Here is a 25,896-nt window from a genome sequence, read left to right as displayed (position 1 = left end):
GTAATGGATTGCAAAGCCCCCCAATCTTGTTAAACTGTTGGGAGCTTTAGGAATTTTGAGAGCAGTGGCCATCATAACAGACTGACTGCCAAGGGGCCTCGGTCCAATCACAAACATTAGGAAGTTCCAAAACAAGCATCCTTCTATGCAGGGGTCATTTCGTAGAAAAAAAAGCTGCAGGAACTCATTAGCATAACTCATTAGCATATGCCATGCCCCTTGCCATCACTGAAAGTGTGTCATTAGCATTATTGATTTGATCGGGCCCAAAATGGCCGGGATTCGGCTGCTGCCAGACGGGGGAGTGTTCCCCCACCTGGCACTGGGCCAATCAGGGCCGTTTTGGCCCCAATCCAGGCCAAAACGGGCCAAAAATGGCTCAAAAAGGCCATTTTGTGCACGTTTTGGCTTAGATCGGGCCCAAAACAGACCAGATCACGTTGGTGCCAGGCAGGGGAGGGGTCCCTGCCAGGCATCAACCCAATCCTGGGGTTTTTGGCCCTGATCCCAGCCGAAACTGGTCATTTGGGGCCCGTTTGGACCTGGATCAGGGCCGAAACAGCCCAGACCAGGTCAGTGTTAGGCAGGGGACAGTTCCCCTGCCTGGCACTGACCCAATCCCAGCCATTCTGACCCCGATCCCAGCGGAAATGGGCCCCAAATGGCCAAAAATGGCCATTTTGAGCCTGTTTGGGCCCTGATAAGGGCCAAAACAGCCCGGACCAGTCAGTGCTGGGCAGAGGGAGAGGAGGGTTTCCCCACCCAGCACTGACCCAATCTGGGCTGTTTTGGCCCCAATCCTGGCCAAAATGGGTCCAAAATGGCCGAAAGTGGCCATTTTGGGTCCTTTTGGGCCCGGATTGCAACCCTGGCCATTTTGGCCCCAATCTGGGCCATTTCAGCCCCAATCCAGGCCAAAATGGGCCCAAAATGGCCAAAAGTCAGGTGGGTGGGGCCACCTGACAGTGACCTTTTGGGGGAACTGCCAGAACAGCATTCCAGCGTGTTTCCCCTCCAAATGAGGCCGGCTTCTATGAGGGAGGCAGCTTGTGTTTCTGAATGGCTGCTCAATGCTAACAAAAATTATGCTTTCTGGGCTCTTCACAGATACATCCTATTCCAGTGAAGTGAAGGGAAGCCAGGATTATCTCGTGGCTTTAGGGAAGAAGCAAGGGTACACCAGGAAATACACTGGTGGGCACAAAGAGGGAGGGACTGTGGCGTAAGGGAAGAGCCTCTGCTTTGTAAGCAGAAGGTTCAATCACAGGCATCTCCAATGAAAAGAATCAGGTAGGAGGTGATATGAAAGACCCCGGAGAGCCAAAACCAGTCTGAATAGATAATACTGACCTTGATGAACTAATAGTCTGATTCAGTATAAGGCAGCTTCATGTGTGTTCATGGGGCCCACAGGCACCATGTTAGGGATCACCGGATTATACTATTTACTACACTATGCCCCCATCAATGCTAAGTGGCTGCTTTGAAAGTCACTTTTCTAGCTACTCATGCAAATGCTTAAATGTGACGCATGTAGAATAAAGTAACTTGTTACTGCCCGAAACGGTGGTCTACAAAAAATAAACCAATCAGAATATTATTAAAGCTTAAGAACAGCAGAGACAGAACAACAGAACTCAGTATTCTATATTCCAAGCTTAAAATAACTAGTTCACCCCCACCCCCGCCATTCTGAGGAGGGGCAGAAAAGAGGCAAGCTGTAAAACTGTTTGACTCACAGGAGAAAAAAAATTAAGATTGCAATAAAGCTGCTTAACTTGGGATGAAAAAGATTTAAAGGAACTCAAATAATTAGATACTCAAGTTAATTTGAGCATAAAGTGTGGGTGGATAACTGTGAAATAAAAGGAACAACTTAAATGGAAGCAATATTCTTGTCATTTACACCTTGAGATGGGCCAGTGAATATAAGAGAAGGAATGTCATTTCTTTTGTGTCTGAAAGTCTTTGGGGACATCAAGAACAGATGAAAGATTTGATATCAGATTGGATTATAAACCCAAATAGAAGGAATATCAAATCAGAAACAACCAACACTAAAGAAGGGATCCATAACTATTTATGGATCAAGAAATAATTAAAAACTATTCAAAGACAAAACGGTACTCATATTTTCAGAGATGGACTATTAAGTATATGGTTTCAGTGCAGAAACAGAATAAGTCCACCAGCTTCACCACTGATATCTCCAATTGTTGCTAACTGTGATATTAATATAAGAAAGAAAATTCTATCTATATGATAGATAAACAAGGGGAAATAATAACATGGCAAGAAAATTCAAGCTGAAGGAAAAAACATTCTGCAGTTATATTACCAAATGTTGTCTAAATTTAAAGAACAAATCGTTTAAGAAGGAGGTTGAGAAAGAAAATGGTTTTTGAACAATTAATCACTGGAGATTCAAAATACCGATTAGGAAAAATAAATAAAATATGATTGCAATATGATACAGATTCAAAGTAAGTAAAAAACTGTATGATACAATGGATGCAAAAATTTGGAGAAAATACATGCATGAGCCAGTGGGAAAATTTATGGACTACAGAAATTAAATTTACCGAGTATCAAATGTTAAGGAGAAATTGGTATACAATGTTCTTCAGATGGTATATCACTCCCAAAGACATTGCAAAAACTAATAAGGATTATAATGGAAAATGTTGGAAATGCCAGAATACGGACACAACATTTTATTACATGTGATGGACATGTAAGAAGGCAAGAAAATACTAGATAGAAGTACATGAAGAAATGCAAAACATATTAAAATTTAAGTTCGTTATGTTATTAAATATGTTATTAAATATTTTATTAATATTACAAAAATGCACAGTGAATTATTTAAATATATGGTGACAGCAGCAAGAGTAGTATTTGCAACAAAATGGAAGGCAGAAAGCTGCCCAGATCTGAAGAATGGAAGAACTATACAAATATGCGACGATGGCAAAATTAACATCTTATATACATAATAAGCCAATTTCAGAATCTCAAGAAAAACAGAAAGTATTTTTAATTATATAGCTGAAAATTAAGAATAAATAAGAACACTTGTAATCAGATGTGAAAATGGATAGAAAGATATTTGAATAGAAGTGAAAAAACTATGAACATATAAAGCAAGTTCCATACACATATATGATATAATTTACTTATTATGGTTTTTGTACACAGTTTGGACGATGTGATTATTGTATTTTATGTTGTATGCTTTTGAGAAATAAAAATTTAATTATAAAAAAGGACAGATGAGTTTTTGTCACCATGACAGGTTCTGTAAACACACACACACAGAGGCTTCTTTCTGATTGTTGTTGCTGTTTGTAATTGTAAAAGTTGAGCACCCCAAGCTCGTCAGGACTTGGCAGCTAAGCAGGGTTGTCCATTGTCAGTACTTGATTGGGAAAGCGCCAAGGAAAACAGGGGTCACTATGTGAAAGAAGGTAATGGCAAACCACCTCTGTTCATCTCATGCCTAGAATGTCCTATGGACAGGGTTGCTACAAGTCAGTTGCAACTCGACAGCATTTCTCTAAAAGAAAAAAATATTTCACAGGAGATTTTTTTCCGTACTCCCCCAAATTTCCATTTTTTTCCATTGAAGAAACTACAAAAAAGTCTTGGGGGGGGAAATACCCCCTCATTTGTTTTGTTCCTGCCCCCCCAGGCTTTCACTTCTCTAGTCTTAGCTACATCCCCAACCTGTACCCAAGGGTTTCCAATCCTTCAGGAGTGTTGGGATGGCATGGGGGGTGGGGGGAGAGAGATGCCAGTAAACTCTCTTCCACAAGCTTTATTTACAGGAGTTTCAACCTAACCTGGAATTATGGGGAACACGGTGGAACACCGTGTGAAGCAGCCCAGGGTGATGGCTTCAGAGACATTTTAGGGGAGCATCAGACGATGCAGAAGGAATAGAAGAAAGCCAAGATACTCCACCAGCCAAGTCCACTGTGCTGGTGGAGGTTTGGATCCAACACATATTCTTCAATATAGAATAGTTTGGTTGCCCATCAACAAGTTCATTAACATACTTGTCATGGCTTTCTTTATTCCTCATACACAGATGCTCTCAGGTATCAGTACAACAAACCAATTTGAAATATATTGACAAGAGTGTCTGAGGCGGCTCCTCCAGGCACCCTTAGACTTGGTCGACACCCCGGGGCCCAGCCCCACAGCACGCCCAACTGGCACTCACCTGGCAGGTGGCCCAGCAGCGAGGCGGGAGGCCGTGGCAGCACCCGTCGCGGGGAAGGCCACAGAGGGCAACACGGCACAGGAGATGCCCAGGAGCGATGGCACCAGAAGTCCCGGCTGGGCCTCATCGACCAGCGTGCTCGGCGAGGTGATGAAGCCGGGACGGCCGAGACGGCTCCAAGAAAGAAGCCAGCCATGCCAGTTGCCCGACCGCTGGCAAGGAAAAAGAGGCCGGGGAAGCCCCGGGGCTGCCCAGCACGGCCTCCCAGGCTGAAGCCCGACCCCAACACCGGTGCAGGGAGGCGCACCACGCCCCAATTTCCCGACGCCCAGCTGTCCGGGCGGAAGCCAAGGCGCTCAGCCCACCCGGGGGCAGGGGCAGCCACCACCCCAGCAGGACCAGGATAGGCCGGCCCCGACACCCCCCCCCCGGAGGGAGGAGCCCCCGCTGGGGAAAAGGGGACAGGAGAAAGGGGGGACAGCCAATCAGCACAAACGGGGGTTGGGGACAGGGGTGACCCCACCTATCATTGCTGGTGGGGGTGGCTCTGGGGGTGAGGCCCGGGGAGGAAAAGTGGAGCAGGCCCAAAGGGGGAGGGCTATAAAAGAGGGCTCCAAACCCAGGCCAAGGAGGAGAGTTGGAGTGCAGACTGTCCCTGGAGCTAAGGGATAACCCACTCAGGAGAGCTTTGCTGAAACAGCCCAACCAGCCCAAGCAAAGGCTCGCCCTTTCGGAGGCCTTGCGGGGGAGCCCCAGGAGGAGGGAGAGGGGCAACATGGCCCGGCAGCGCCCGGTAGAGGAGGCAGCCGCCGGCAGGAGCCCAGGATGGACCCGCCCAACGCTCCCCTTGTGGAGGTTGACCCGCCGACGCCACCAGGGGGTGCCCCGAATCCTGACAAAGAGTAATCCTAATTTCTCAAATCATGTTTAAAGTTATATAGATTTCAAGACAAATTTAAGAAACACACAAGTATCAGCATTCCTTTCCGAGCACAGATATACAATTTTAAAAAGCTGTATTGTAAAGAAAATCCCTCTAAAGAGGAAAGAATGTTGTGGCTTTTTTTTAAAAAAAAGCATATATTCCCAACAATAAATTTTCAATGGCTGATTTACAAACTTCCTGAACTTGAAAAATAATTTAAAGAGAATGCCTTGAACAAAATAGCACCTGACGAATCAAAATAGCAGAGATTAAAGCCATGAACAGACGAGACAGATCTTTCTACAAACCTGAAAAAAGCAATAAAAATTAAAAATTGGGGGTTAAAACCCTCCCAAACGATGGAAACAGCACCTATAGTTATAAGAAACAACTGCCCTCTGTGGCTGTTGTTAGGCAAACCCAGCAGCACTGCCAGTGTTCAGACCTTTGTTTCTGTCAATAAAAGGCAAGGGTGGGGGGCAGGGACCTTGCCTGTTATGGCCCTTGACAGACAATGCATTGGGGCCAGGCCCAGAAGCAACCACTGGACAACTTGATACCACATGACTTGCATGCTGTTGCTGCTGCTACTGCTCTGACATGCCACTGCCCTCGAGCTCCTGGAGGAAAACCCAAGCAGAACGGATTTTTGCAGTGCAGCAGAGGCAGCAGAGCCAGGAGGGAAAGAGGGAAAGGACAGGAGGGAAAGAGTCAGCGAGAGGAGCCTGAAGCTGCCAGGCAGCTAGCAGCGGCAGAAGGAGCTGTTGAGGCTCTCATGGCAGTGGCTGCTGCTGCCACTTCTAGACTCAACCATCCCTTCCCACAGAGAGAGGAGACCTTCTCCTCTTTGTGAGAAAGGACAGTTGAGTCTAGCAATGGTGGCGGCAGCAGCAGCAGCTCCTGCTGCTAGCCACCTAGCAGCTTCGAGCTCCCCTCATTGACTCTTTCCCATCCATCCTGCTGCCGACTACGCTACCCAGGTAAACTTGCGAGAACCTTACACATGTTGGTCATCTCGTGTAGTTTGGCCCACAGTTTATATTATAATGGGAATTGGATCAACTGTTCAAGTGATTTGAGCATTCCAGTGGATGCAATCTGAACTTGAAATGTGAAGGGGTGGGGGAAGTGGAGAGACAGGGAAAACACTTTTTCCCAGGACTTCATATCACCAGGGCCTAAGAACGATTTTTCTGGATTGGATAGAAATGCATAGCATGCTTCTTTACACCACCTCCAGATCCCATCCCATACAATCAATCACATGAGTCATTTTTTTCCTGCAATGACATAAACAGACCATACCATAATACAAGCCTTGAAGCCTGGGCCAGCTCTGCCTCGGCTCCCCGGATTCTCCAGACCCACACAAATTCTTGGGCCCTGAATATGCTTACCCGCATATATAACTGTGACAAGTTCCCATATGACTAAGAGAGAGAACATGATTTTCAATTAAGGTAGAACACAAATTTGGCCTTAATTGAAACAACAGAAGTAAAAGCTGTTATTCCATATGACTTTTTCACAAACAAATTGGCACAATCTGAAAGGATTTATTGGATTAAGACTTGAACAGGCTCTTAAAATAAGCATGCTTTCTGAAATTTTCCCAAGAAGCAAAAGCAGTGCATTCGTGGTAAACGTCTGTGCTTGCAGATCTATTTAATGCTGGACCCAGGCAGGCTTTTAAGACATTTGTATGCCTGAACTGGAAAATCCAATTGTCAAAATGGGGATTACAATTCTTTCCAACCCATCCCTGACCTTTGGAGAACTGGAATGGGGGCAGGCAAGTGTTTTCCCAACTGCAGATTTCTTCGCCATAGAAATCACTGGAATGATCAGTTCCATTACTTTCTCTGGAAGACAGAACTGGCTGCCAATCAAGAAAAACTTCAGGGAACACACACTTCCCACAACTCAAATCTTTTGAGGGAAAGCCATGGATTGTGGTTAAAGGGCAAGCTCAGACTCCTGGCATCGCTAGAATAGCAGGAGCTTAGTTACACACCCACACTGAGAAAGACCCTTCTCAGTATCAGAGCCAAAGTGTTTCAGTATTAAAGAAACCTTCTCGCACCCCAGTATCAGGAAGCCAAATGTTTATGACTGACAGTACACAACCATCCCGAAACCTTTCTCTCTGGTGAGATAACATTCCTCGATTTATATTATTAAACCAGCTTTTTCTGGAATCTTAATGAGACTCAACTGGTCCAATGAGTTTTTTTTTTTAAGCCTGCCTGTGCTTTATGACAAAAACTACGAGCAAAGTAAAGGAACCCCACTCAAACAAAATCCCTAATACCTAGATATTAGCATCCCTAGTACCTTCCTCCAAAATGCCATCTCACAGGATAAGGCTAAAAAGAACAATTAGCTTTTCAAAGATTTAAAAGCACCTCCATTTTGTAATGTCTGGTCAGTTCACCTGACCCTCTGGAATTGTGGTGTGCTTCGATACTTCTATAGAATGCATCCCCTAACTAAAAGACTGATTTCTTTCAAGGGCTGTTATCAAATAAAAATAAATAAATGTACACTTCAAAGAATGGCTTGCTCTGTCAAATTTCATTAATTTTTTTTTGCCCCATTTCACATTGTGTGTAAATTGTCTGAAAGGCTCACTGGCCAAAGGCAGAGGCAGGCAGAATGACTGAAGCTGGTATAGCACGGATTCATAATTAGATTATTAAACCAATCATTTTTGGTACACAATTCCCTGTGTAGCATGTAGGCACCTCTTATTACACATTTCTACTTCTCGTTACCTTGCATATTCAGCTGCAGAAGAAGTTGGCTGGCACTCACTGCAATGGCTGATTACATGATATTTTATTAATGATCAAGTAAGCAAATTGTGCTGTTATGAAAAAATCTGACATCCTTTGCAGCAATATTTATAATCCTTTTTTATTTCCATGACAGTATCTCCTGATACTTCCTTACCTCAAGTTTCCACCCCAACAGACTACCACTTTTGTAAGATGCATACATAGGAAATTGTTGTCACTTACTGTCCTTTTCCCACTCTTTTCCCACTTCACATTCTCAGTTTGTTCTTTTCTCTCCTTTGCACTTGTGCAGTCCTATCCAATTACAAAGATGCTTCTCATGCATCTGTGTTTTAGTGTTTAATTTCCTTTGAATATTGGCAAAGTGCTCATAAAGAAAATGTTTATCTGAAGCAGCACACTATGATGCCAATTTTGTTTGCCTGGGACAAAATACCACCAGAATTATTTAACCCCTGTGTTATCAAATGGGAGGATGGCTCAGTTTGCCAAAGAAAAACACAGAGTGACAGAATAGAATCTGGGAGACCTAGGTTTGAATCCCCACTCTTCCATGGAAAGTAGTTGAGTGACATTGGATCACACAAGATCTGTTCAAATGTTACAGTGAATGGATGTACATCTTGCCTGTTCATGAGTACATCTGTTCATAAGAAAGAGGCAATGTGCACTTGCTTTATTAGTGAAATTGGCAACTAGTACCTGGATAAATTTGGTGTTTTTATCGTATGTACAGCTGAAGATATGTTGACTGTAATATGAGAATTACTCAATCCACATACAATCAAGTATACACTGTACATGGCTGGTATGTGTGTTCACTGTAACTTGTAAACAGGGCTACACTTTCAGCCTAACCTATCTCACAGGGTTATTGGAAAGATAAAATGGAGGAGTGGAAATGATGTAAGCTGCTTTGGGCCCCCACAGTGGAGTAGACATGATATAAATAAAACAAAACAGGTCTCTTCACAAAGAGAAGAGGAAATGTTATGCAATGAAAATATGAAGTTGTGATCTGTACGTATGGCCCAGGGAGAGAATTAGGCCCATAGGCAGAAATTTGTGCTGAAGGGGACCTAAGGAAGAGAACCGACACTTGTAGTCATGGCCCAAAGAACAGGAAAGTGGTTTCAGGTGGTATTCTGAGTAGAATACCACTTGTACTTTTCTTGCTACAAAGATGAGACAGGTAAAAAGGAGATTCAGGGGACCTGAAATATCACGAACAGGACTGCCCCTTCTTTTGTGGCAACAGCCCTGAAAAGAACTTCTCTCCTTATGTTCTAAGTATCCACCCACCTCCCCATAATCAGTTTTGTTGGGGTACCCTTTGACTTAGGCTTGCCAACCGCTAATCACCTGACACGACATATTACCAGGTTCCCAAGGAAGCTTTTAAACATTAAACATATGAAGGTGCTGTAACCTGAGCTAGAGCACTGCTTCATCTAGCTCAGTGCTGTCTACTCTGACTGGCAGCCGCTCTCCCAACTCAAGAAAAGTCTTTCCCAATACCTGCTGCCCGATACAATCTACTTGAGATGGCAGGGTCTAAATCTGCATGCAAAGCATGAGCGCTATAGTTACATAGCTCATTTCCAGAAGACATTTTTCCTCTTCTGCTTCAGGTGGCGGTACAAAGGCGTAACGTAGGTATGAGTGAGCAGACAGGCCAATCAGAATTAATGTGACCATTGGAAGGAATTTCCCAACATCTCCTGTCCCACTGCATCCTGCCAGGTCCCCAAAGTTCTGCTCCCGGGGACTGGAACAATGCAGAAGTGAAGGGGGTGGTGTCTCCCCCGCCCCCGCTTCAGTGGGCAGAACTGCCTTCTTCAAGTAGAAAATGTTTTTGAAATCATTAAGAAACACTGCCTTGCCACTGAGGGCTCTCTCACTTTATAAACCTCTTCTGCGGTCACCAGTCTCTCTCTCAGCTAATTCCACAATTTAATCTGCAGAAAGCACATGTGTGCACACACATGTATGTGCGCACACATACAGAATCAGAGAGAATTATACAGTGAATTCAGACTCTCCAAATTTTCTATAACTTTTCATTGGATCTCATGCCTTTCATTGCTCAGTGCTTGAATAAGCGTGAACTCTCTAGTGGCCAAGAACAACATCTTCCACACCTAAATGACTGAACCTACGATAAGGTTTTTAAAGAGACTTTAAAGGTTTTAAAGAGACTTCTAAGGTTTTAAAAATGACTGAACCTACGATAAGGTTTTGAAAGAGAATGGATTATAAATCTAAAGCGTAATTAGTACAAATAGTTTCAGGTGGGTAGCTATGTTGGTCTGCAGTAGAACTGTAAGATTTGAGCCCAGTAGATTTGAGCTCTAAAAACATGAATTATACCATCTCAGGTAAATTCAGTTGTTCATCCACTTTGAGGATGAACAATTGGATTAACCTGAGATGGTATAACTCATGTTATCAAGTGTCAGCAATGCCCTTCCACTCTAGACTGGACAAACAGGTCAGTCCCTATGCAAAAAAATAAATAAATTGACATAAATCTGGCATTAAAAATCACAACACTCAAAAACCAATGGGAGAACATTTTAAACTTCTAGGATATTCCATTGCTGACCCAAGAGTGGAAGTCTTCAAACAGAGAAGCTCCAAAGGAAGTTTACAGCATGAGATTACTGAATTTGAGCTCATTGCTTTTAGAACAATAGAACAGCCCCCCCCCAACATACACACACAACCAGGGATTGAATAGGGAGGGGACACAAGATTCTTCTCTCACAACAGATGCAAATTTTCTCTATTTCTTACCCCTAAGCATTTCTCCTCAGCTCTAATCATGCTGCAGTTTACCTTTGCATTCTGACTTCTTTGCAACATCCCTCCCACCTTCTGACCCGGATATAAAAGCTCAGAGATCTCCAATCCTACATGATCCTGACGAAGGAAGCTTTGACTCTCAAAACCTTAAACCATGAAAATCTTGTTCATAATTAGTAAAAATATTGTTTTCATTTTTGCTCATTTTACCCTACAGTTAAGCCCATAGGAATCTATTAAATGTTCTCAGTTTTTTTTAAAAAAACTGTTCATTCAGCATAATGAATTCACATTTGCATACAGGAAAAATAAGGTGACATTATATGGGGAATTTAAACACCATCCCCATTTCCTAATCCTGAGATAAATCACACTTTGTCACCTTGAGGTGTAGAGTTTATTGCTATCTGAGTTCATTTTATAAGGTTAACGAGTATAAAGCAATCTAATTATATTTGTAATAGATGCCAATGAAATAAGAGCCTTCGCCCTACCAGCCACTGTTGAACTGTTCCCGTTTATTTCTTTATATACAAAACTAACCACTCTTGAAATTCTGTTTCACTGTTCCCCAAAGCATTATAGGTTCTCTCTCCACTCCAACTCCAAACTGTTGGTCAACAATATTGTAGGTCGCATCCATTTTGCAACTTTAATGCTAACCAAGCCCCCCAAGTCTTCTGGAAGTCAAACTTAAGAACACGAAAACTTTTTGCTCTCAATCGCTTCACTCCATTATGCCCTGACCATCCCTTCTGTCTCTGACATTTTTTTAAAGAGGATCCCAAGTTCCCTCATGTACACGTGTAATTCACATGTTCTGGACTTTTATGAAAGTCCAAGGTATCATCAGCTTCACCTTAGTGTATCAGTAACCACAGCATGGACCCACGTGGTTAGTTCATGAGAGTCAAGGTAGGGGGCCATTTTCTGAGTTGGCAGAATGCCTTTTTAGTGGTTCAGTATTTCAGAACAGAGAATTCAGGATGGAAGCACTGCCCGAAATACAGAGAGTCTTCCCTCTTTCTGTCTTTCCCTATGAAGTTGAAATGTGCCAAATCTCCTAACCATAGTTAGGAGGTTAACAATGGAATCCTAATGTACATCTTTCTAAACTCTACATATTCCAAAGGGTGTAGCTTTGCTTAGAACTGCACTGCAAGAACACTTACAAACCTAGTGCTTATGCAGATGTTATTTATTTATGTTATTATAGTTCACTTTTCTTGCAGAGGCCTAAGGCATATTACAAAGTAAGTCAGTAAATCCACAGGATGGGACACCCAATAAACAATGCAGTAGCAAAGTGTAAGTATCAATATGACACATTAAATTATGTTAAAAATTACACAGTAAGATCCTACTTACAGAACAGACTTACAGTGCACATAGTAGCACTGTCCACAGTTCCTAACTCTTTGATGGTAGAGAGTGCCCTCAAGTCATAGTTGAATTATGGTGACCCCCCCCCCTCCAAGTGGGGTTTTCATGGCAAGAGACTAACAGAGGTGGTTTGCCATTGTATGCCTCTGCAACCTTGGTCTTCATTGGAGATCTCCCATCCAAGTACTAACCAAGGCCAACCCTGCTTAACTTCTGAGATCTGATGACATCAGGCTCACCTGGGCTATCCAAGTCAAGGCCCCTAATTCTTAACCCAAGCATTTTTCAGAACCATTTTGTTACACTACAGCCTTATTACCTGGGTAAAAAACCCTTCTTAAATGACTTTATCTGGTTACTTATGCTTCAGGTGAAGGTTTGGGACAATGCTGTTAGAATATGATGGAGTCAAATATCTAGCATATTTAAGTAGAAAGCTGTAAGTGAAAGCCTTCCCCCTTCCAAGTGCATCTCAAAACACCCCTAACTTAAATGAAAGGAGTCAGCCAAGGCAAAATGTTCACACAACTGTAATGCTTTGGTTACTGTTAGATTGCAGCTGGGGATACCTGGATTCAAATCCTCCTCAGCCATGAAGCGTCACAGAGTGAGTTTAGGGCACAATTTCTCTACCAAACCAACTTCTCCAAATGGTTGTGTGGGAAAAACAGACCCTGAATGGCAGGAGAGAAATATCTTTTAAGCTTCTAATGGAAATGAATTGATAAAAACGTCTAGAAAAAAATTACACCATTGCTAAAACAAGTCCTGAAATGGAGAAAGAACTGGCATGAGAGGATGGAGGTGGAGCTACTCCACGGCATGGTCTCCATGTTTTATATAGAAAATTACAGAAGGGGAGGGAGAAAGGGGAAGAGTTGGGAGCAGAGAAAGACTTGGTGTGATCCATCAAATCTTTCCAGCATGAATCTCTGCATAAGGAACTAGAATGGATTAGACTGAAATTATAGCTGATGAAGAGAAAGCTGAGAAAATCACCTCCATAACATCTGGGAAAAGTTCTCACTCACAAAAGCTCATGTTGAAATAAATGTTTTCAGTTTTTAAGGGTCCACTGGACTTCTGATTTATTTTGCTACAACAGACTAACAAGACTACCCCTCTGGAAATACAATTTACAGCCATTTGTGCCTGTTTAAAGCAGCTGAAAGCAGTTTGATGCTAAACTTAAAGCTCATTTGATTGAGAGTTTCATTCATTGAGCTTAATACAGAGTCATTTGAAAAGAGAATTCTGAGCTCTTATGAATATTCAGTTAAGCAAGGAGTCTAATTTATTTCTGCTAATTGCATATAGTGCTGCAGCTAACAGCACACACTGCTGACATTTTCAAGATAAGGCTAAGCTGCAGGTGTATACTATGTGCTGAAGCATTTCACACCACTGTCAGGATCAGTTGTGAGCCCACTGTTTTATGTCCACGATAAATGCAAAATAATGAAATAAAGCATGGGAAATAAAATAAAATGTTCCAATACTTAATAAAAAGTAACTTTTTTGCCTCTGAAAGCAGACAGTCTAAGCAATAAGCCTCCAATCAAAAACCTCACCTGAATTTCACAATGTGCCTTTTTAACAGATGGAGGCAGCGGCTGCAGATGGGTTGAGGACGAAGGGGCAACAACTGTGAGAAAGCAGGGCAACACAGACAGACACATCTGAATTCATTCAGGTATGTCGGAACAGCTTGGCAAACAATTAGATCCCTGATCATAGCTGGCTACCACAAGGTGAGGATAACTGATCACTGATCAAGCATCCCTATTGAAGAGGATTGAGATTTGATGCACTCAAGTTCCCAATACCTGGCAGATCTCAGGATCATTTCTGGGAGCAGTCGAAGAGCTACTGTGCTTGAGTAACAAGAGGACTGAGCTGGGCTCACTGACTCACATAACTAGCTCCTGCTTGCCAGACTGTAGCCAGCAAGGATTTCTTTGAATTTCTAACCTTAGATGGGTTGAGCATCAACATTGCTTCAATGTTCCCCACCCGCTTCATACTTTAATTCAACAAGAGCACAAGGATGAGGTTTTGGGTTGACTTTACAAGTGTTCCTTCTCAGACTTTCAAGGTGAAGATTTCTTTTTTCCCTGTGCTTTCCTGCTCAGCTACCTCAAACATCCTGCCTTGTATTTTTCTGTAAGAAAATTATCCTTTTTATTTAAAAAAAAAAACCCTGCCATTATCTTTTTTTTTTTTAGTCAAGAGGAATAGCAGCGAATAAAGATTGGAAATTTTTACATGACCCTCATTTCTGTTTTGCCGTATATAATCGTCTTACTCTGCTTTTCTTCCTAATCACTTCAATTAGTTCCATCGCTGCTCCCAAATTAAGTTTTCCTAGAACTCTGAAGTCCAACTTACAGTCAATAAACAAATAGCTGTCAGCTGTTTAATAGAAATTCATACTCATAGGATTATCTTTTGATTCCACAGGATCTGAATTTAAGTATCTTTGCATACTTTTAGAGATGTTAACAGTAACAGCCTTTTTCTTCTGCTTGCATTCAGAATAGTTATATATTCTGAGAAACAATCGTGCTTCAATTCTTAAAAAAGCATTCATTACCATCACTTTTGCACGTATATGTATATGTTTATTTTTGATATCTGATGGAAACTGAAATAGAAATCTGTATTTTATCCTGGGTCTGAAACAGCTTACACACAAAACTTCTATAAATTGACCTTTCCTTCTCTTCAACCGTGTGATTTCTTTCTTCTTTTTTACTTTCAAAAATATCTGCTAGGGATTTTGACATAAATCAGAACCCTCCTCCTTTGGTCAGTGTTGGGAAAACTGTTTTAGGCTAATGCTAGTCTGGACATAAATACAGCTTGGCTCAGCACGCCTGTCTCTTTTATTAAATTGATCTTTACTCCGTCACTGGACCCTTCGTTCCTGTGCCTCCATAAAAATGTCCAGCTGACTTAGCATCTTATTCCTTGCTTTTATTGCCTTTTCAGTGAAATAAGTCGGCTTGAGTACCTTGCTTACTGCTGGTTTTCTAATTTTAAACTCTCTTTCTCACTATCCTTCTGTCCTCCACTCACAGAATAATTAACAGGATGTTTTAAAGTCTGCATTCAGTACAGCGATTTGCACTTTCCTTGTTTTAATTATCAAAATTATGAAGCCTGAAAAGCCACTGCTATGGCTATTCATTAGCAAACTTTTTATTCTAGATCATTTTTGATATTTTATTTGTTTGACTATGTAACTTTCTCCTCTTCTGTAAGTCCAAATTAGGTCAAAATTATGTTATAAAAACAGGAAACAATATGATGCCAAAAGATGTTAAAAATAGCGAAATCACCTGAGAATTTATTATACTGTTGAATTCTACAAAAGCATGTGCCATCCATTAAACTTTAATAGCTATGTGCCTATTGGGAAGGTGAGTGGATTTATGCATCTGCACCTAGCTTTTTTCTTTCACATACATGTAATTTGCAGTCACTTGTTGGAATCCTGTGAAACTCAGCCTCCTTGTGGCGGCAAAGTGGACTTCTCACCTCATAATTTTAGGCTAATTAAGACTTGAGGTTATACATTTTATGGTGATCTCATGGCGTCTGACTGCTGTTTATCATACACTTTTTGAAATCGAGTGAACCAATTTCAGAATAAGAATACTAGATAATCTCATATGACACTTACTGCAGATATATAGAGAGAAACGAGGCATGTTAAAGCACAGAACATGCTGATTTGAGGAAGCATTCTAATTTTCTTTACCCTAAATTTACCCAAAGGCCGGGGGGACCCTGAAGTAAATGTAAGCTATCGTTTTTGACACTGCCATAGGTTTTGGTTTCATATCTATTCACTCATCCACGGAGGTTTTATGGAAGCTTATGAATATCCAAACTACTTAAAGATTTACAAACTATCAGCATACAAAGTCTTGGGTCATACGGAAGTATCTAACATGGATGGAAAAGGGTGAAGTGGGAAATGAAGTAGGTCACAATACTGAAATATTAACCAGTATATGTTATTCTTCTGACTCTATGATACTAACAGGTATGAGTAATTTGAACATTTGCAAGAAGATCAATTCAAAACAAACCAGTTTTGGGTAATGAAGACAGACCTTAGGAACCCATGGGTTTGCTTCCTCCTCCAGCTCACAGCTCAGAATTTAATTGTTTCCACCTCTGTGACAAGCCATGCTTTGTGTCCAAGCTACAAACTATGACATATTTTTCATTTTCAAACAATAGTTTAATTCTGGTTTGGAATCCAGATTTGGATTCCAGAAGTTCAACTGGCATCTCTCAGGCATATACATACAGGAAAGCAAAAGTATCTACAGTACAAGTTTAAACCATCAGTAAATGAGGCCATTCTTTAATTCATGAAGATAAAGATAGAGCAAAATTATACTACAAAATATTAAAAGCCCTTTTGAATCTATAATAATCCAATTAATGAATTACTACATTCATTAATTGGAAAGTACCCGGAAAGGGGGTACTTTTCTTTGCTATTATCAAGTGAATATTTACTATTTTCATTTAAGTCAATTGATATTCCTTTTTTAGAATTGCTTTTAAAATTTGCTCAATTTGGGAGATTTACTTCCTTTTAATCTTGTCCTTTGCATTTTTAATCTAATACAACACTAACTGACAGTTCCACTTCAAGGATGTTCAATCCAGCTAGGGAAGATGTGAAGATTATAAGAGCACGCTTAGAAGATCCATACATTAGCAACATATTGCCCTTCCTTAATGTAGTTTACAAAGGCTGAGAACAAAAGGCATGAGAAAAATAATCATCCAGTTTTGCTAGAAAGAAACATAGTACATCTAATGTTTTGGCTAGTCCATAATTATGAAATTTAAATGAGACAGCTGCATACATTAACATAAGCTAAGCACTACAATTCTGGACAGAGGCAATAATTTCTTTAATTGAAGGAAAACAGCAGCAATTCCCATGTATAAAATTAGACCTAAATATTCATAATATTACACTGTAATAGGCCATATTTGTAGGAACTGCCACAATTAAGAAACCAAAAAAGTGTTCTTGCATACGTATCTGAACATTTATGTTTTTCTTTGATAAATACAGGCAGTCTTGGTCTCTGTATGTGCAAGTTTCCCCATCTTATTTTAAAAGAGGCTCATGGAAAGCAATAGCCAAGCTCCTGAAGATGACTATAGGAACCCAGCTGGACCCAAAGGACTACGTGACCCAATCCCATGAGCCTCAGTGTCCTTCTCCCTTATCCTTTTACTTTGCAGCAATAGCAGGGAGGGCTTCAGGCAAGATCACAACCACAGACTGAAGTAATGTTGCGACAAGTAGTACTGAAAGTAGGGATGTGCAATTCAGGTTTAGAATTCCGCAAAAATATCGGACTTTACCCATTTGGGTAAAATCTGGTAATGTTGAATTCAATCTGGCAATACTGAGCTCAAGATTACTGGATTTATTCGCGTCTTTTTTTACCCAGTGGGAGGGAGGAGAAGGGAGTTTGAGTGAGTCGAAGGCAGAAGGTGGAATTAGGGGAGGGTGAATAAAGAAGGGCGTGTGTGAGCCAATCCTTGCAGCAGATTTCATTCTCTGGGCCAATGGGATTCTCAAGAAGGAGCGTGCCTTTTTAAAACTGTTGCAAAGAGTTGAATTGGAGGCTTGCCTCTTAGCCAGCCTCCATTTTGCCCTGGCCTGGCAATAGAGAGTGCTGCTTCTGCTGGCTTGACTCTCTCTCTCCTGTGGTCTGGGCTCGGACTCTGGCTGGCAGTGGCCTGCTTTTGGACTTCTGCGACTGTTGCCTGGATTCTTCCTGCTGCATGGATTTTTCTGATTCCTGCTGCTGTGCTGAGACCTGCACTTGGACTTCTGCACCTGACCAGGGCTGCACCTGAAGGACTGGTTTGAGAGTTGTTAGACTCACTGTTTTTTTTCTCTCGTGGGGAGGGGGCTGGCTTGGTGGGGGGAAGAAGTAAAGGGAAACGTTTTTTTTTTGTTTGCATTTTAAAAACTGCTTCTCATGCTTCATTTTAGTTTGGGTGATTCTCTGGTGTGATCTTGGTCCTCATAGGGAACAATGGAAAATAGCTGAGCAGCCTGCTGAGGGGGTGCCGAGTTTTTTGGTGGGCTTCAGTTTGGTTCTGTTGGGCTTCCCCAGGGATGAGCTTGCATTTGGAAGCATGTGTTAGCTGTAGCATCCTTGCCTTTTAAAAGTTCTCATTATTGGGAAAAATGGAGAGTGGCTGATCAGCCTGCTCAGGGGCTGCTGGGGTTTTTCGGAGGGGTGGGGAGGCTTCAGTTTGGTTCTGTTGGGCTGTCTGTGTGTGAAGCTTGTATTTGGGAGTGTGCCTCTAGCCATGTCGGCCTTGGTCCATGTGTTTCTGCAGTGGGAGACAGCTTAGATTTTTTCCCCCACAGTAGAAACTAATGGAGTAGCTGGGGGCACCTTCTTTGGGGGGGGAATAAAGTGGCCCCTGGGGTCCAATCTCCCTGAAACTTTGGGGGTTGTTAGAGGACAGTTAGGAGTAGGTCCCCTCCAAATTTGGTGTGTTTTGCTTGCAAAATGCCACCCCCAGCACCCTAGATGGCCACCATAGTTTCCCCCATAGGGAATAATGGAGATTGGAGGTGGCTAGAGAAACTATTCTTTGGGGAGTCATAAAATGCCCCTGCAGGGTCCAATCTTCATGAAACTTGGGAGGTAGTTAGAAGATGGTCAGTAGTAGGTCCCCTAAAAATTTGGTAAAATTCAACCTTAAAATAACCTGTCTGGGCCCCCAGAAAGCCCTGAATTGCGTTTCTCATTGGAAACAACGGCTGAATTTTACCGAAATTTGCTTTCTATTTTCAAGCCAAACTGGGGAATGCATTTGGCATTCAGGGAATGCCAAGGTTTCTTCCTAGTTCAGCTTTACCAAGCCGAATCAGCTGATTTTTTTTGCTGTGTACATTCCTAATTGCAAGCACGCACAATGATATACAGAGATTCCAGAAATAATTTACCTACGTTATGGTACCCAGGATCACCAGAAACAATGGAAAAAGCAGAAGTTGGGGAAGGAAATAAGTCTACAGACAGGAGCTGAATATTGAAAGAGGGATTAGCTGCTAGTGATGTACACGCTCATTCTATTCTTCTGTCTGGCAAATGGTTTTTTCAGACTCCTGCATTGTTTTGAAAGCCTGTCTGATCAGAGATGACAGGGAAATGAAATATATATATGTGTAAGCGGTCGGCCCAGCCTCTGCCATTAGCCATTTTAATATGGCTGCTTGTGATATTAAAATATCACCAGGCCTCTGGATTTAAAATGGAAGCTGTATTGCCGCCAAAGGACCTCCAACAGTTGCTGAATCCCGCTCGGGAGAACATGGCATGAGTGGAATGCCGCACAGAAATGTGGAGTGATTAAGAGGTGATGGGATTTACAGTCCTTCCTGCCCTGAGAGGAGCCCAGTGCAACAAGGACTCGCAGAGTCACCCCCACTTAACTCATTCCTTTTCCGTCCTTGATTGAGGAGCTAATCAAATGACATTCGTAAGTATATACAGTTGTTCCTGGGAAAGTACAGTCCGCACCTAAATCCATCAACTTAGCTCTGGTGGAATTCACTTACAAACTATCTCCATTGTACAGCGCTAGAATATGTTTTGCATTTGCTTTCACACACCCCGGCAGCTACCAATCAAGGTAATCAAACCTCTTGTCAAACTCAGGAACTGAACGTTGGAGCCTTTGTTCTAATGGCTAGGTGGGCTCTTCCACCTCAGGGCACATTTTACCTATAAAGGTAGAGCCCTGGCCTCGTTCAAATCATGCATGTTTCCTGGCTGCTCCCTTAGGGTCACTTCCCTAAACCTCTCTCTCTTCGTACGCACTTCTGGATCCACAAGCGCTGTTCCCTTGAGGTTTACCCTAAGCCTCTCGCTCTCTTGGCCAAGGATGCCGGATGTCCGAAGCAACTCTCTTCTCCCGCGGACTGGATCCCTCTTCAGGATAGGTAGATATCTGTGCTCCCTCTCTCTGTATTTCCAAATTTCTGGCTAAGCTTTCTAGGACTCGTGTGTGTGTGTGTGTGTGTGTGTGTGAGCACGTGCGTGCATGTGACCCCGTAATTTGGTGTGTATGTGTTCTTCAATAAAAGTTACTGTTTGACTTTAAGAACCAACTTCGTCTGCTATTTTAGGAAGGGATCTGGTAGAAATTGGTGATCGATCCCTGCGGTTACCGGCCTCTTGCATAGCTGTCTTCCTTGCTTGCTAATTCCCCCACAAATCATTTTATTGCAAGAAGACCAGTTCCGGTAACACATGTGTGAATGTACACTGAGGGCCAGTGTAGTGGTTAAAGTGTCAGACTAGGATCTGGAAGAGCTAGGTTCAAATTCCTACTCTGTCATTGCCCATGGGCCAATTATTGTCTCTCAGTCTAACCTACCTTCAAAGGATTGTTGTAAAGGAAGAGCAGGATAAAAATAAATGAATGAGAAGTGAGGTCTCTTTCAAAACAGTTCCCTCTTAAAAAATATCCCCAGCTTAAAGAAAGCAATGATAATAGGATCTCAAAAAGATTTAGAAAGATGTGTGACTTCTGGAAAGAAATTGTATTACCATTTATTTCTTGCAGCAAAATGCTGTTTGAGCAACAGCAACAAGGGGGAAAAGCCACCACTGAGCCATTTTGATGCCGTTGTGAAAATGAAGCAGTTAAATGATACATTGGAAGGGAGAGGAGTAAAATTAGAACATCTAAAAATCCTAACACACAATTCCCTCTTTGTTCTTGGCCTCATCTCCCTGGAGGATTTTATTTCTCCAGTAATTTCTGATATTACACTGATATGCACTAACTGCAAAATTAACCACAACTGTTCAGAAAGTTCACTCTGACAGCAGGCATGTCTATTTGTTTTCCAAAATTTCTTTTGTTCTGGAATTACACTCCTAATTGCTTTTCTACTTAGCTGATTAAACATTCTTCTCTCTAGCACCTTCTCCAGAGAAGATAAGTACTGGTACTTCTCTGCTGTTACATGGGAGTAAATATACCTGCAAAACTCTAACAGTTATACTTTTAAAAAGAAAATAGGCATTTTGTACCTAATGATCTAATATTCAGTAAACGATCGCATTAATTTTCAGAATTAAAAGCCACTTCCCAATGCTGCAAATTGTTTTTACAACATGAGCAATCTGCAGTCAAGACTTGCTCTTCACATTGACTGATGGTGGGTATGGGAAGCATGGAATACTGTAAAGTCACATCATGTGATACATTCTTCCAGACAGTATAGAAGAAAATGGGTGAAGCCATACATGATACAACCTTTTTTGTGTCATTCGCACATTTATTGCAATCAACTGAGCACCTATACTCCCTGTTGAATGTACAGTCCTTGGCAAACCCAAGTTTGCCATTCCAATAGGTAAAAATCCTCGGTGGCCCTAGTCAGTGGCAGATTTACACTCTCTTTTTTATAAAGAAGTTTTATTAAATTTTTTTACCTTGGTTATAAAAACATACAAAAGGGAAAAAAATATTTCAAAAAGATAAAGCAAAAGAAGAAAAGAACAAAAAGTAAGAAAAAATAAAAATATATGAATGGAATGAATACATTCCATTCGAAGAGGTATAACAATGTTACATATTATATACTCTAAAATTAGCATAAATAACTGCTTTTCCTTTCCATCTAGACATCCTTTCCCTCTTCCCAATCTTCAAAAGCACAGATTATTAGTTCAACTCTTTTTGTTTCTCGCAAAAAATCTGTAAGATTTACACTGTCTGACCAATTGCAGCTTGCAAGAACCCAAGTACGTTCTGCTTCATTGCAAAACATTATGGAACAGGAGAAAAAGAAAAGACTACTCCTTACTTATGTGAGGATGGGAAAATATTTGGTCATACATCGATTTTCTTCCCCTACCAATCTGTGTCCCCTAAAAATATAATTGTCTGATGCATGAGTTTGAAAAAGACATGACTGTCTTTTCTGTTGTAAACTTCTTATACAGAGCCAGACTTTTGCCCATCAAGGTCAGCCCTTCTACTCAGACAGCCAATGGTCTGTCCAGGGTCTCAGGTGGAGGTCTTTCACATCACCTACAACATGATCCTTTAAACTGGAGATGCCAGGTATTGAACCTGGGACCTTCTGTGTGCAAAGCTGATGTTCTAGCACAAAGCCACTGCCCTCCACATGAAACATGTAATAGGTGACACATTCAATAAAAAAACCCTCTTAACTGGATGCTAGTGAAACATATGACTATGGAAAAATCTAAAGGGAAAGTGGTGAATCAAGCAGAAATAACAATGAAATACAGTTTGGAATGAGAACAGTAATTTGATCCCATGGGGATCTTTCTGTAGTATTTGTATAAAAACACAGAAAGCACAATGCTGAAAATACACAAAGCCATAACTATATTTTTTAAAACCTCAAGAAAAAATGTGTTAATAATACACTGTGCTGTACTGTATAATCAGGCATTTAGATAATGAGATCACTGGTTCTAAAAGTCGCCTATGCTAAATGCCTACTTTTCCAAACGCAATGCGGTAGTTTAAAATGAATTTGAGGGTGTTCTCTCTCTTTTCCTTTTTTAGCCTGTGCATAGAACCCTATTCACAACAACTCATTTTAATTAGAAACCTTATTAATTTTAACTTAGGACAATAGGTATCATTTATGGACAAAATCTCATAATTAGACATCATTGGATGTCATAAAAAGATTTCACACCAACATATGACATTGATTGATTGATTGATTGATTGATTGATTGATTGATTGATTGATTGATTGATTGATTGATTGATTGATTGATTGATTGATTGATTGATCTGCATGGCTTTTGGACCAGCAGTGAGATAAGCAACTCTTATGTTATTCAATAAGAAAAATGTAGTTATTAAAATAAAGAGAAATTACAAGTCCTTTCTTCTGCTCGTAGATCAGAGCATGCTTCTTAAAATATTATCTTGTATCCCTTACTAGTTTCTGTCTCATTCCAGTTCGCCAATATTGCAAAACCAGTTACTTTCTCTCTCTTACCAAAAACACAGCTGTTAGCAAGGTTTATTAAATTTTGCTACTAGCACAAATTTGGTAAAGAGAAAACGCAAGAGTGGGATCAGGCCAAAAGGTTTATCTATCAAGAATCTGGTTCTCCACAGTAGCCGATGAGATGCCACTGGGCAGCACAGAAACAGGTCATGAAGCCAACAACTTTCCACTCCCTGCCCCCCCCCTCATAAAGCTCAGAACCACACTACTTTTGAACATGGAGGTTTCATTTAGCCATCACAGCTAATAGTTGCTGAATGACAACTGACCAATCTGGCATTAATCTGTCTAACGCCCACCCTCTTTAAAGCCACCTAATCTAATTTCTGGGAATGAAGGCAGCATGGTATAGCCTGATATCTTCACATCTCAGAAACTAAGCAGGATTGGTACTTGGATGAGGGTCCACCAAGAAAGGTTCTGCAGAGAAAGGCAATGGCAAACTACCTCTGATTCTCCCTTGCCTTGAAAGCCCCTTGCTGAGGTTGTCATAAGTTGACTTGACAGCACATGTATATGTAAGGTAGTCTCCTTGCCTACATCTAGTGGCAAGAAACTCCACATTAATGCTGAGATTTTAAATTTAAATTTTCATTTGTTTTTCCAAAATCTACTGACCATCAATTGCATAATGTTGGCACCAAGTTCTAGTATTACAAGAGAAACAGTTTCATCCACTTCTCCAACATAATTTACAAACCTCTTCCATGTCCTTTTATCTTACTCCCCCCCCCACAACTTTAACTATTCCTCAAGATGCTCCAACCCTTTCATTGCTCCAACCCTTTCTGCATTTTTTACAACTCTACGGTATCCCTTTTGGAACAGGGTATCCAGAACTGTATGGGCATTCCACATGCACCAAACCCAGCTCTGTATCCTCATCAGCTTAGGCTCTACTAGAGGCTGAAGTATACGTCTTAAGAAACATCAGGCTGATGCTGAAACTGGCAGCCTTTGTCAGATGCCATTCTCCTTCGCCATAACACATATTTCAACTTGCCCTGCATCCTCACATTATCCACACTGTGTAATCAGCTACCAGAAGAAAGAGAGAAAAATCCTCAACATAATGGCATCAAGTAAGTTGAACTACACATAAGAACTCAGGTTCTTATTGCCTTACAATAAAGCAACTCGCACTTGGGAGATCAAAATAATTTTGATACTAACAAAGATGGACTAGGTTGGCTTACCTCTTTTTGCTTCATGAACTTCATCCAAGAGTTGCTCCTGCTTTTCCAGCTGACCTATGAGAACTTGCCGTTCCGACTCTTTACTCAAGGTAAGGTGCTTCAGCTGTTCTCGACTCTGTAGCAGATGACGCCGCAGCTTCTTCTCTTTGGCCTCTCTCTCCTTCGCTTCTTCACATAACCACTGAAGTTTTGTCTAGAAAAAACACATTGGCACAAAGTTTGTGTTTCCTCTTTCACAGTTCCACAGCAAACCTTTGCCAGATCTAAACTGACATGCAGATGAAGAATCACTGCCACCTTTTGTTCCAGGTTGGAAAAAAATGAAAATTGAACACGAATGACCCAATAGCAATACAGAAATGACCATTATTTGTCATAGATTGAAAGCTATTTTGGTAGAAGTAGGTAGGGATCCCTCAATTTATGAAACCAAATCTATATGCAGAATGTCTCCATGGATTCTTCCCTGCATGCAGGGAGAAATCCTACAACTGGCATCTAGCAATGTGAGTCAGCTCTCCTGCACTACATCAACACCATCAAATGGTAGTCTGCATTGTCAGCTTTGACAGGATCTGTTTAAAGCTATTAGCATCTTACCTTTCCAAAGGTAGCTTACAAAAACTGGGAATAAAAACAGTTTGAAGAGCACTATTAAAGCAACAGATCCATAAGGTAATTATCAACAGCACAAAATACAAAACCAAACAAATAGCAGCCAAATGACTTTTGAATTAAAGAGGTTTTACATTGCTTATGATAAGCTAAGAGAGAAGAACAGCTCAAGGCCTCATCAAAGAAGACATTCCAGAGCCTTGGGGCAATGCACAATATTCTCATGCAGCACAGCAGAGGCACTCAGAATGGAGCGTGACCGGCAGAACGTAGGCAGTGAGGAGGCTCTTAGAGAGAGAAGCAGCCTCTAAAGTTGCTACCTGAACCAAAGGGACTGGTTTTGAATGCCCCTTTCTGTTCCACAGTAGGGTACTAAATAACGCCAGGTGGGGGGAGAAAATAACCTCACATGCAGTATGTAAGGATCTCTGAAACCACAGCAAGGCACCATCACCTCTTTTTACTATTACTATTGTTCCATATTTATGCAGCACCAACAGTAGGGATATGTGCTTTGGTATTTCCAGTTTGGTGTAGCGGTAAAGAGTGGCAGGACTCTAATCTGGAAAACTGGGTTTGGTTCCCCACTCCTCTACCTGAAGCCGGCTGGGTGACCTTGGGTCAGTCACAGCTCTCTCAGAGCTCTCTCAGCCCCACCCACCTCAAACAGTTATTGTCGTGAGGAGTAGTGGTAGTGGCGGTTGTTAATAATAACAATAACAGAAACAGAAACAATAATAATAATGTACCCTTATCAGTATTTCCTGGGTATGTTTGGAAATCTGGATAGATAGCCGAGATTTTCAGATACGCTGGTATTCTGACCCAATTACTACTGCAAATATTACTGAGAATATTGGAAATAA

At 41.5% G+C, this 25,896-nt stretch overlaps 1 protein-coding gene across 1 annotated transcript in view; it reads right to left on the bottom strand.

The window, feature by feature from the left end:
* CEP128 (centrosomal protein 128) overlaps positions 1-25,896 on the bottom strand; it is a 228,169-nt gene that overhangs the window by 103,231 nt on the left and 99,042 nt on the right. Inside the window, exon 18 of the mRNA XM_054970762.1 lies at positions 24,416-24,608. Coding sequence (XP_054826737.1) covers positions 24,416-24,608 — 193 coding nt within the window. The remainder of the gene's footprint in view (positions 1-24,415; positions 24,609-25,896) is intronic.

The sequence above is a fragment of the Eublepharis macularius genome, chromosome 2 (assembly GCF_028583425.1).
Source record: "Eublepharis macularius isolate TG4126 chromosome 2, MPM_Emac_v1.0, whole genome shotgun sequence".
Classification (NCBI taxonomy): Eukaryota; Metazoa; Chordata; class Lepidosauria; order Squamata; family Eublepharidae; genus Eublepharis; species Eublepharis macularius.
This window is presented reverse-complemented; position numbering and strand designations above follow the sequence as displayed.